General features: G+C 35.6%; 2 protein-coding genes across 5 annotated transcripts; both read left to right on the top strand.

The window, feature by feature from the left end:
* The first annotated feature begins 5,784 nt into the window (after window positions 1-5,784).
* Window positions 5,785-9,746, top strand: LOC132196874 (phenoloxidase-activating factor 2-like). Its single transcript, XM_059619808.1, has 9 exons — window positions 5,785-5,802; window positions 6,520-6,599; window positions 7,313-7,429; window positions 7,761-7,959; window positions 8,143-8,240; window positions 8,324-8,607; window positions 8,778-8,929; window positions 9,111-9,232; window positions 9,291-9,746. Exons 1-9 carry the CDS (start codon window positions 5,800-5,802, stop codon window positions 9,364-9,366), a joined length of 1,131 nt encoding a protein of 376 aa, XP_059475791.1. The 5' UTR covers window positions 5,785-5,799; the 3' UTR covers window positions 9,367-9,746.
* Window positions 9,747-10,152: 406 nt separating this feature from the next.
* Window positions 10,153-11,298, top strand: LOC132197464 (uncharacterized Golgi apparatus membrane protein-like protein CG5021). Of its 4 annotated transcripts, none has more exons than XM_059620767.1 (6): window positions 10,153-10,243; window positions 10,328-10,392; window positions 10,456-10,690; window positions 10,764-10,877; window positions 10,936-11,070; window positions 11,128-11,298. In XM_059620767.1, the coding sequence occupies exons 1-6, from the start codon at window positions 10,229-10,231 to the stop codon at window positions 11,185-11,187; spliced, it is 624 nt and encodes a 207-aa protein (XP_059476750.1). In that variant the 5' UTR covers window positions 10,153-10,228; the 3' UTR covers window positions 11,188-11,298. The 4 variants fall into 4 exon arrangements, with proteins under 4 accessions (XP_059476750.1, XP_059476749.1, XP_059476748.1 ...); XM_059620766.1 differs by having other exon boundaries at window positions 10,752-10,877; XM_059620765.1 differs by lacking the exon at window positions 10,153-10,243 and having other exon boundaries at window positions 10,253-10,392.
* Window positions 11,299-11,342: the final 44 nt, after the last annotated feature.

The following is an 11,342-nucleotide window of genomic DNA, read 5'->3' as shown; positions in this document are numbered from 1 at the left end:
TCTTGTGTATGATATCCTTCTTTTTTTTATTTGTTCGACACCTCTTACTTTTGCAAAACTGTTCTTTGGGTGTGTAGCTTTTTTAAGTAAATAATTTTTTCACCGCATTCTGCTTGAGTCGGTTTAACTTTGGATGCAAAAGTGAGTCTAATTGAAATATCCGTCAAATGCCTTGTAATCATTAAATGAAATTTTTTTTAGCTTTTAGACTATAAACAATAAATAGTGTTTCAAATAATAAATAACGCCTTTATTAGATCTAGATACAAGAAATGAAAAAAAAATAATAATCTCAAAATTTTCAAAACATTTACTTATTTTATTTCTCATGAGATTGTAAGAAAAGTTTGCTTAAAATAAAAAATATTCATTATAATTTTGTGTTTTCTTACAGTTGCGAATAATTCAACATTTTCATAAAAAAAATTTATTCAATTCAAATTGATGAAATCTAAAAGAGTTGAAGCATTAAACAATTCCCTTAAATTTCCTGGGTTGATATAATTTTACTAATTGTAGGATTGGATAAGAATTTAAAAATAACTAACAGAGAATCGCCGCATTGGTTGAATAGGAATCAATAGGATTCATTTCTAAATCTATAATTAAAGTTTCTTCAAATTATTTTTGTTTTCTTTAAAATTTACCTTTAAAAACTAAAAAATTGCGATTTTATTAAAATTGTTTCAAATTATACAATTTACTTCCTTGTGTGTTATAGTTGCAAATAATACATATTTATTGATATATCACAGTGGCAATCGCTACCCTTATATTGAGATTTTGATAAAAAAAAATTACTATCTTTACCATTAAAATACAATGTTTAGAAATTACAAAAATTTAAACATTATTAATTGCAAAAGTACAACAAGCATTTAAAAGGTTTTTGCTGAGGCTTGCATATATTTAGACTGCCTGATACTTTCAAATGCCACTATTTATTTTTAGTTTTTGCACTATTTTATGCATTTTATGTTCTTTTCATGCAATTTATGCATATTTTTTATTTGTAAATTCCCAAAACTTATCAGTTCAACTCGCGAATGGAAAATGAAATAAAAGCTGGTTTGCATTTGCAGCACCCACACGAAAGCGCCACGAGTCCCCTCCGCTGAACTGGTCTATCGTGCAGCGGCGCCGCCGGTCGAATCGCACACCTGAACCTGACGGCGCGCGAGCTGATCGAGAAGAACAATCGCTCCGTCGCTATTCACTTGGCCAACAACAGCTCTAAAGGTATGTACACTTTTCTTGATAATTATCCATACGATCAGACCGCTTTTTGTAACCAAAGTTAATAGAGTTATTTCATTTTCCTCTCAATTCAAACGTTAGCAATTTTAAATGAGAAACAAACAGAGGCAGAAAACCATAATATTCAACAAGAAAGCAATTACATTCAATATTTATTAAAAAATTCAGTTTTATTGTAGATGGTAGAAAATTATGGACTTAAACGCAACAATTTCACAGAGCAACAAATTAATTGTGTATGATTCACATGGTCGATATCAGTTTTTAAAAGCAGCAAATTTTAATTTTTTTTATCAAAAATCTTTCATACAAATCAGCAGATTTGAGCGAAATGTAAGATTGCAAAAGTTCTTAGTCTGCGTGATTGGAGGGAAAAAACTGCTGCAGCTCTATCAGTTCACGTGCGTTCAAGCCAAAAAGCGATTTGCATCATTTACATCTCAAGTGTCGCGATTTTTGGCACAAGGTCGATCTCGCACTTCTGAAGTGGACACTTTCAAACTTCGCTGCTCATCTCGCACGATTTTATATAAAACTCCTAAGCGAAAAGTGAGAATAAAAATAACGTGGATGAATAATGATTTTATGTCTAATCTGTTAGAAAAAAATTAATCTTCGTTTTGATAAAAATTTGGGACTGCACCAGAACTGCCAATTACATTACAGGCACAGGGCACAGTGTCCACATAGATATTTTCATTGCTTTTTGCTGCACAGAAAAATCAAAGAATAGTGCAGACTGAACACATCAACTGTGTTGCGTTTGCAGAAATTATTTCCAGGCATAGAAAAAACCATGAGTTTTAATTTATGGGTAAAACGAACAGTCTACTCTATGTACAAACTTACAAGATATGCCGGTCAGTTCATTATTGCATTAAGATTTGCAGCGAAAATCGACTTGCGTAAAGTTTTAATCAACGATAAAATTTAGAATATGAAATTAGCAAAACGTTCACTGTGTCCTAAATAAATAATTAAAAAAATTTAATTGTTCAGAAATAGTAGCCTATTTGGATATATGATGTTTCTGGATCTTGGTGTACTGAATTTTTATTTTATTTTTTTATTTTTATTTTGTGAGGCCAAGACAAAGTCTTGTCGGCCTGTGCCCTTTATTGGTGGTATAGAAGGCACCACCCAATTAATTTTTTTATTTTTACTTTTGGGTTCAACTTTATTTAAAAAATCATCATTTTTCGCTGGCATCTCCAGTAACAAATATGTCCTTTTTTAATGGTTTGAATAAATCTAACAGCCAATTTTACTACAACCTCTATTCATACTGCTCCTGCTTAATTATTTTTTTTTCATACTGAAAACTTTATCATATATTGAAAACATTAAACAATTTATTTCCTGCGACTATTAAATCTTTTAATATAATGTTGATGTTATAATTAAATAGCTAAATTTGCACCGATTTTGTTCGTCAGACACCGCAAACTTTCCAGTCAAAATTATTTAGCAAGTACGAACCTCCCACTGCAACTTATGCAATTACTCAGGTATTTTAACAACATGATGATTTATTAGCTTTTCGGCGCGGCGCCTATCAGTTAAAAGATCCATCCATCAATCTTCTTCATTTTCGAACAGTCCACAGTCAAGCAACCCAAGGACATTCAAATAAAGAAAAGAAGTCACGTATTTTTTTACAACAATTAGACTTGCAAAAATAATTGATCTCATGTTTGCATTCTAGTCTAAATAAAAGTGGATTCTTTTAAATGCTCAATCAATTGCAATTATGATCAATTTTTTTATTAAACAAATTTTAAAGATTATGCTAGCTTTTAAATTTGGTCATTCTATAAAAAGAGTATTTTCAAGACTGATAGTATTGCATTTCTTTTAAAATTTCTCTTAATGTCTTCTACCAGAATTTATTTTTTATGAAATAAAAAAATAGAAATCCATTTTGAGCTTCAAAATTGACAGAAACTTATCACCGGGAAGATGACAATTCGATTGTCCGTGGGCAGAACAATGGCTCGTTTGTAATTTTGAATAATCGACCTCTTCCTCTTGTATATATTCGAACGGCGGAATGACGATTTGATGATGATATAATGAGCAGCCGGAGAGCGCAGCACTTTCTCTTGCTGCTCGTCCTGCCGCTTACGCAATGCCCGAGTGCGCATCATCGCAAAATTCCAAACCGACTTTGTGTAAAAGCGAAAGATGAATAAAAAAAATAACAACTTTTTGAGGTGATTCGCCAGCAAGGCTTTTCATTTTATCGCTCGTAAATTGGCCGATCGAAGGGAACAACGCGACGGTCGTCGAAAGTGGGCCACGATCGCAAGTATAGTGGCCAATAAGTGACCGCCGGGATGAACGACACAGACGCACTATACCAAGTGCGGTATTGTCCGCGAGGAGCACAGGTGCCGGGTGAAAGGTAAATCGAACGATCCAGAGCTGCTGCACTCGCAGGGAGAAAGAGCATCCATTCCAAACAGGGGTCACTCTGGTGCACTAAATGTTAAAAGAACAATTGGATCTATTGTGATGTACCTTCATATTAAATTGGAAAATTTTACAAGAATATTTAAGTTAAAATAAATTTAAATTTGTAAGAATGTATTCGATCTATGACTCCTTTGTAAGGAATTTGTACTATTTATTTTATATTTGAAAGCAAAAATAGAATATTTTCCAAAGACTAGTTTTTCCATGAAATTTATAAATAATAATACAGCATAGTTAAAAAAATTCTATCCTTGGATAATTATTTATATTCTAAACTTTTTTGTAGCTAAAATTTGCATATTTTTATTTGACAAGTTCATGTTCTGTCCAATGTTTTCTCCTTAAAAAAAAACTCAATGTACTCAAAGCTTCATTTTAAATAAATGACCGTTTTGAATATTTTTTTAAATTATTGTTATTGGAAAAAATTTTAGTGAAAGTTCAAATGTCCAAATTAAATTAAACTTCACTTGCAAGTGCCGGCAACTTTAAATCGCCGCATTCAACTGCGACTATGTTGCAAAACGGTACGATTAGAGCATCGCACAAGTACCATCAACACATATAATGATATTCTAATTGCGCGCTCAGGTACCTAAAGAATTTATTCTGAATGCTCTCGCTCGCTCGCTTGTTCGCTCAAACGCCGCAGGTCGTTGCGTCACAACCGACCTTAGCCCAGCAGGAAAACTTCTTCTTCTATCGCGCAACACCTGAGCTGTAAATAAATTGCCGAAGCCGTTTACGATCGATCCTTTGCAATTTATTAATTTGACTGTTCTCTTTCAAAGAATTTTGGCTCCTGCAATTTTATTCAACGATGCAATTTTTATATGTTACAGAATTACCTAACAACAAGTGTGTTTTAGTGAAAAATTTATAAAATATTAAAAGAGAAAAATTACTATTTTAAATTAATTAAATTTTTGTATACCAGCTTTATCTTGGTTTGGAATTGTCTACGCGGAAAGATGAATTATTAGAATTCCAAAGGAAAGAATTCGAAAGAGTCCAAAAAGTGCGTTCGAGTGAGCAACCTGGCGACCTTCGCGGCTCCCGCGGCCTCGACTCGGTACACGTCTGTCTCATCGTTTTTCGACGCATCTCTTTCTCTCTCGCGTGTATCTTTCTAACGCCGGTTGTTTTTGTTATTTTTTGCCTTTTTCGGTGGCCACACGAAGATGCGTCCGATCATCAAGTGATCGCAGCCTTGGCGCGAATTTCACTCTCGCAGTCAGTTCGATCGAGCGGGGGTGACGCGCCGGTCACGACGACTATCTCTCTCTTGTAACAGAATGCGTGTGCAATTTTACAATCTACCCGTCCTTGTCTGCGAAAAGTGCTCTCGGTGGTGCTCTTTTCTGGTTCTTTGCATTTTTTTGTAAAATTTCTCAATAAGAGTTTTTTATTATTTTGATCTAATTTTTTTATTATTATGATTTTTTTTTAATTTAAGTTATTGTAAATCTTGTCTCAAATAAGAAAAATATTTTGAAGAAGGTATTTCACTATGTATTTTAAAGTAAAATGCCTCATTCTTGTTAAATTTTACTAATTGTAATTGATTAAATATACTAAAATAAATACTCTCTACCCAGTTTGGGGCACACGGTCTGATGAAGGCAGAACAAAATATAAAAATAACAGCTATAAAAATTGAGATTTTTCAATTTTATTCAATTTTTTCACAAAATAATTTAGAGTCATAAAGAAAAGCTATGAATAATTGTTCTAGAATGGTTTTATTTTATTTTGTTCAACAAAAAATTAAAAAATTGTTTAATAATCGAATTATTTACAATTGGTTAGATTTATTACGTAAACGATGCAAATTTCCTCCGCCGATCTCACGTTTAGCCGCGAACGCTTTCGTTTTCAATGGCAAATTCCAACACTCGGAGTTGCGAGATCAACTCTCGGGAGAGTCTCTCGGACAGATGTCATGAGCTCACAAATGGAGATGGACGACTTGCTTGGCGAATAAATTATCGTAAATTATTCCTCTTTCTCCCGATTTGTCCCCAACCGCATTTTTCGACAGCCGCGACCTTCCATCCTCCAAACGTCATGGTACGTTGTCGGTCGTTCAAATCTCCACCAAACTAAAAACGGGAAATTCGCACGGCAGGGAAGCACGCCGAATATAATTCAGCTGCGCCGGCGAGAGATTTATCCGTCTGACATTTAGAATTGCAAAAAGTCGTCACGCCTGATTTTGCGCTGCCCGCGCGCACATCCGCGTTTCGGCCGCCCAAGCCGAGTTCATTTTTAGCAACTATCAGATAAAAGTTGTAAAACTTAATTGGGAGTTAATTAGCATGTTGTACCTGGGGAAGTTACGTCACACTTAAGTGATTCGCGACGACAGCTTGGGAATTTAAAGAGGCGGCGCGAGAGGTGCCATTCACATCATCAGTGGAAATTCTCACACGATCGTCCCATTAACTTCGACCTTTATAATATAAAACTCTATGCCGTTTTCTTATTCATATTTCTAAGAATAATTAAGAAATTAGTTTTCTCAAAATTTTGTGCAATGATTGGTTGGTTATAATTCTCATTAAAATAAAATTTCCTTTTAATGCCATTTTTATTTTTGAGCATTGTAAAAAAAAAATTACTGCTCAATAGCAATGAAACAAGTTGAAGACAATATTATATTACCTACCGATATTAAAACTTCTGCGCATAATAAAAGGCGATATAAAAAGAATCCGGCGTGGTCAGTTAGAATTGCTGCGCTTGCTTTTTATCCCATCTTCCTTTCTTTGTTTCATTTCTGGCAAGGTCACGCAAAAGATTGCTTGTTACTTTAATCGCTGTCGGCGGCCAAACCCATCTGTGCCTGCCAATTTGAAGCTTCTCAGGTAAAATATCTAATAAGGAATTTTTTGCGCGAGTGGCTTCTTTTGGAGGATGCGTCATACATGCGAATCATAACTATAAATACTATTATGTTTATTTTCATCACTTGGGATTTCCAAATTTAAAATTCCAAACAATTGCAAACAATTTAATTGTAATTATCTTTGTGAAAATATTCATATAGAAGCCAATTAAAGCTATTGTATTCCCCAAAATTTAAATAAAGCAATTAATTATTTTCTTGAATACACCCTAAAATAAAATAATTTTTTTTATTAACATGAGGTGCATTACAATAAAATTGCAATATTTTTTATACTTTCCTGTAAAATTAAAACCATCATAGCTCATTTTATTAACTAATCGAAGGAAAAGTGACACAAAAGCTGCTGTTGGTGCAATACTGCAACAATAACAGCTATAGTTTTTGGTACCAAAGTTTGGGAGGTTCACGGCCGGAGTGTCGTGTCAAGTTCTTTTTTCCTTTTATTTTAAATTCTCACTCTTGGAGAAAAGAAAACAATTAGAGGCTGTGTATATGTTGGCAAGGCCGCACGCGTCTCACACTAATTGCTAACTAATTCCTCGCCGTGCAAAAGAGCAACTCGCGACCTTTGCTCTCGTGCTGACCCTGCACTTGGGCCTCCCCGCCGCTGCCTCCTTTCGTCAAAATAATCTCAGCGGCCTGCTCATCTTCAGTCACTTTTGCTTTCAGCATGCTGCTGATAGTGCTGCTTGTTCTCGGCGCGGCCAGCGGCCAACGAAACAGGGACGAAGCCAGCCGGCCAAACCAGAACTGCGATTGCATGGACTACTGGAAATGCGTTATGGGGTAATAGCCCTGATTTTATTTCGCTTTATTTGTATAATTTTATTTTGCAATCTTTATTTTTATATTTTATTTTCCTAAATTATTTTATTTTATTGAATTCATGAAAAAGTTCTGACAAGCTTTTGAAAACTTTTGGAAAAGACGCAGTGATATTTTATCAACAATTTTTGGAAGTACACTAATTACAAGTATAATTTTTTGTATATAACGGCAATAACGGTTTTAATAACTTTGAATCATATTTCCACTATAAACATTTTTTTTTTTAAATATCTCCATTTTTAAATTATAAAAATGGTTAATCTTTGATGTGTTTTTTTTTTTATTGTAGAGGAGGGGAGCCGTACAGCTACTGCGGCTTAGCGGACTCGAGTGTGTGCTGTTTCTTTACGCCAGACTCGAAGCCGCTCACCAGCTTTTTTGCGACTCCTAGTTCTACGGCGGCCAAGAGTTCGCCGTCAAACTGCGGCCACCGAGGCGCCGACACAGCGGCAATTGGACAGGCCAGACAGGGCGAGTGGCCGTGGCACGCAAGTCTTGTTTCCTGGAATATTTTGACTTAATCTTGCCTTTTCATTTTTTTTTTTTTTTAAGAAATTGCTTAGATGAAATACAGCTTTCTTATTTTTTTTTTGTATATTTTTACTTATATCTCAAAATTAATTTACAAACGAAAAATTATTTTGTAACTGACTTTTATGTTATACGCTCAGGTAGCCGTACTTGAAAAGCCGGATGATCTGTATGTTTGCGGTGGATCCCTTTTAGATGAGAGTTGGGTGTTGACAGCGGCCCACTGTGTCGATGACTAGTAAGTTTTTTTATAGCTATTTTTATAGATTTTTTTTTAATACAATTATTTATAATGATTTATTTCATTTATGATACTTTCAGCGTGGGCGGCTCAGGCGAGAGCAAGCTGAAAGTGCGTCTTGGGGAGTTTGATGTGGCCAGTGTGAAGGAGACGCTGCCGCATCAGGAGCGCGACGTGGCCTCCGTGGTGCTGCACCCTGGCTTTGACAATCGCTCGCTGGCACACGACATTGCGCTGATTAGACTCACCGCACCGGCTCAACACAGACCTAATGTGGACATTGTGTGTCTTCCCAGAAGGGACCAGGACAACTCGGCCGGCTTCCGAAGATGCGTCATCACTGGATGGGGAAGAAGAAATGAAGGTTTTATTCTTAACTTTGTTTATTTAATATTTTCGAATATTTTATTTTAAATTTTAAATAAATATATAAATAATTTTATATACTTTGAATAAGTATATTCCAGATAATTTATTTGTGATTAAAATGGAATGCTTTAATAATAATAATTTCTTATCACATTTTTTTTTCAGCTGCTGAGCATTCATCTCAATTGAAGGAGGTGCAAGTGCCTCTATGGGAGCACACACAGTGTGAAAGAGCTCTTAAGGATAAGTTCGGGCCGTCATATGCCCTGCCAGACACAGCCATCTGCGCGGGCGCAGAAGGACAAGATGCTTGTGATGTAAGTAAATATTTTCATACTAATATAATAATATTTCATACTTGATAAAAAGCATAAATTTATTTTATTCAACTACTAAAACTCCACAATAATATTAAGCATAGTGTAAAATATTTGAGCAGCAATAAATTATTTAATTATTCATATTTCCTCTTGAATTTTACACCACATTGGTTATTAGGGTGATGGCGGAGGACCATTGGTGTGTGAGGATGCAGGACAGTGGTACCAAGTTGGTGTAATAAGCTTTGGAATTGGATGCGGCCGAAAAAACACACCTGGCGTCTACACCAGGGTTTCCAGGTTTAGAATCCCACTTTGATTTCAACCTTTCTATTTTAAACCCTGATTTTGATTGCAGATACGAACGATGGATCATGGACACTATTTTGGAGCATAAATCAGATCTGGTCAAGCGACTGCTATTTGAGAAGTGAAACAAAAAGGGCCATCTGATTTATTTTTACCTATATAAATTAATTTTACCAATACTCTTGTATGACTGTGAACCGAAGCAAGAAAGATCCAGTTTGAGTGAATCTATAGAACTACGGTTATTAATTTAATTTAATTATATTTAATTGTGGTACAAATGCATGCATGATTTCACGCCCTAAGTCTGTTTCTGCATGATACGCACGTCAATATAATATGTACACTTGCCATTCAAAACGCGATGCTGTGGAATTTATTCAAAAACAGGAAAAATGCATTAATTGAATTTTTATGCAGAAATTTTATTCTATTTTGATATCATTGAATTGATTATCCTATGCTAGAACATGTGAAAGCAATAAACTTGTGATGAAATTATCTTAATCTAATTCATATCATTTTTAATAGTATCAAAACCCATCCGAATTAAAGAAAAATAACAAATCCTAATAAGAATTCATAAAAATGACGCCTACTTCCCAAATAGAAAATTAATATTAATATTTATTATATCTTTTAATTTTATTTTGTCAAAACACACATAAGATAAAGTTATAAGGTTTTTTTTATTGGTGAGGAACATCTTCATAATTTATAATTTTTGCTTCAGGGTACATCAAAGTTGACAGTATTAATAAAAGTAATATAAATTTTTTTTTATTTATTATTAATGAATTCAATGCAGACAGTTAAATTAAGTGCCTGTGAAAAGTATAGATACTTTTCCGCCGAGCATCTGCGCCACGCAGGTTGCCTACCCACAGCCGTCAATGATGATAGTCATAAGGGGGCGTGTCCGAAAATTGTGTTTACGTACTTACGCTTGCCTGCAAAAGGCGACAGGCGACGTCACAGGCTCTGACGATGGACTCTGCCACGGTATGTAGGTGTAAACAATGAATTAGATTAAATTGAATAGGCTTCGATGCGATGGCAGCTCCTAATATTCCTGTGGTTCGACAGGTTCCCCTGCTGGACGACGACACGGTCGAGTTCGGCGATGAGGACGTTGTCAAGGGTAGATTCAAGTAAGAATCGACTTTACAAGGGCTTTTTTCCTTATCGCTTACTTATTTCAAACCACCACGCAGGCACCCGTACGTGACCTTTTTCCACTTGGGGTTCAGAGGCGCGGCCCTGGTGACCTACCTGCTGTGCGGATGGTTCAGCAGCAGCTTCATCGCCAGCTTCGTCTTCATTGTACTGCTTCTCTCTCTTGACTTTTGGACGGTCAAAAACGTGACCGGACGTTTGATGGTCGGACTCCGCTGGTGGAACCACATAGACGACAACGGCGAGAGCCACTGGGTCTTCGAGTCTCGAAAGGTTCAATTTTTTTTACCACTCTTCAAATAAAACCAGAAATTTTATGGGCGCCTGTTTGCAGGCCGCCGAGCAGGGACGTGTTGACCCTGCTGAGGTCAGGGTCTTCTGGATCGCCCTGGTGGTCTTCCCAGTTCTCTGGGCCTTCCTCTTCATCATTGCCCTGTTTGGCTTTAAGTTCAGATGGCTTGTAAGTTGCAATATTTCAATTGAGCTAAAATAAATATTAATTTTTATTGTGCTTTAAGCTTTTAGTTTGTATTGGATTGGCTCTGAACGGTGCCAACCTGTACGGCTACATCAAGTGCAAGGTTGGCGCAAATAAGGACCTTACACTGACTGGCTTCACAAACACTTTCATCAGGCAACAAGTTGTACAAAATGTAAGGGTTTTTCGTTAATCTTTTTAATTATAAATTTGAACACGTGGTGAACTCTAGGTTGTCGGAATGATGAGCAAATCGCCACCCCAAACAGGCAACAACACAAACGTCATCTAATGCTGTGATCTCTTCCAAATTTGTGTTACGTCTTGTCACTGTAATTTAATTGTATTTAACTAAATTTAAGTTGCATTCCAGTAAATAATTTTGAAATTATTGATTACCATACTTTATAAAATTTCCCTTTGAGCACATTGCTTTGGATTATGACA

This window comes from Neocloeon triangulifer, unplaced genomic scaffold (assembly GCF_031216515.1).
Source record: "Neocloeon triangulifer isolate White Clay Creek 2 clone unplaced genomic scaffold, ASM3121651v1 ptg000012l, whole genome shotgun sequence".
Taxonomy (NCBI): Eukaryota; Metazoa; Arthropoda; class Insecta; order Ephemeroptera; family Baetidae; genus Neocloeon; species Neocloeon triangulifer.
The sequence above is the reverse complement of the archived record's forward strand: the minus strand, read 5'-3'. Positions and strand labels throughout refer to the sequence as shown.

Coding starts and splice junctions, on each gene's coding strand:
- LOC132196874 (XM_059619808.1), top strand. Junction 6,600..7,312: donor GCCAATTTGAAGCTTCTCAG/GTAAAATATCTA, acceptor TTTTGCTTTCAG/CATGCTGCTGATAGTGCTGC. Junction 9,233..9,290: donor GTCTACACCAGGGTTTCCAG/GTTTAGAATCCC, acceptor TTTTGATTGCAG/ATACGAACGATGGATCATGG.
- LOC132197464 (XM_059620764.1), top strand. CDS start 10,295: ATGGCAGCTCCTAATATTCCTGTGGTTCGACAGGTTCCCCTGCTGGAC. Junction 10,393..10,455: donor GTTGTCAAGGGTAGATTCAA/GTAAGAATCGAC, acceptor ACCACCACGCAG/GCACCCGTACGTGACCTTTT. Junction 11,071..11,127: donor GGCAACAAGTTGTACAAAAT/GTAAGGGTTTTT, acceptor GGTGAACTCTAG/GTTGTCGGAATGATGAGCAA.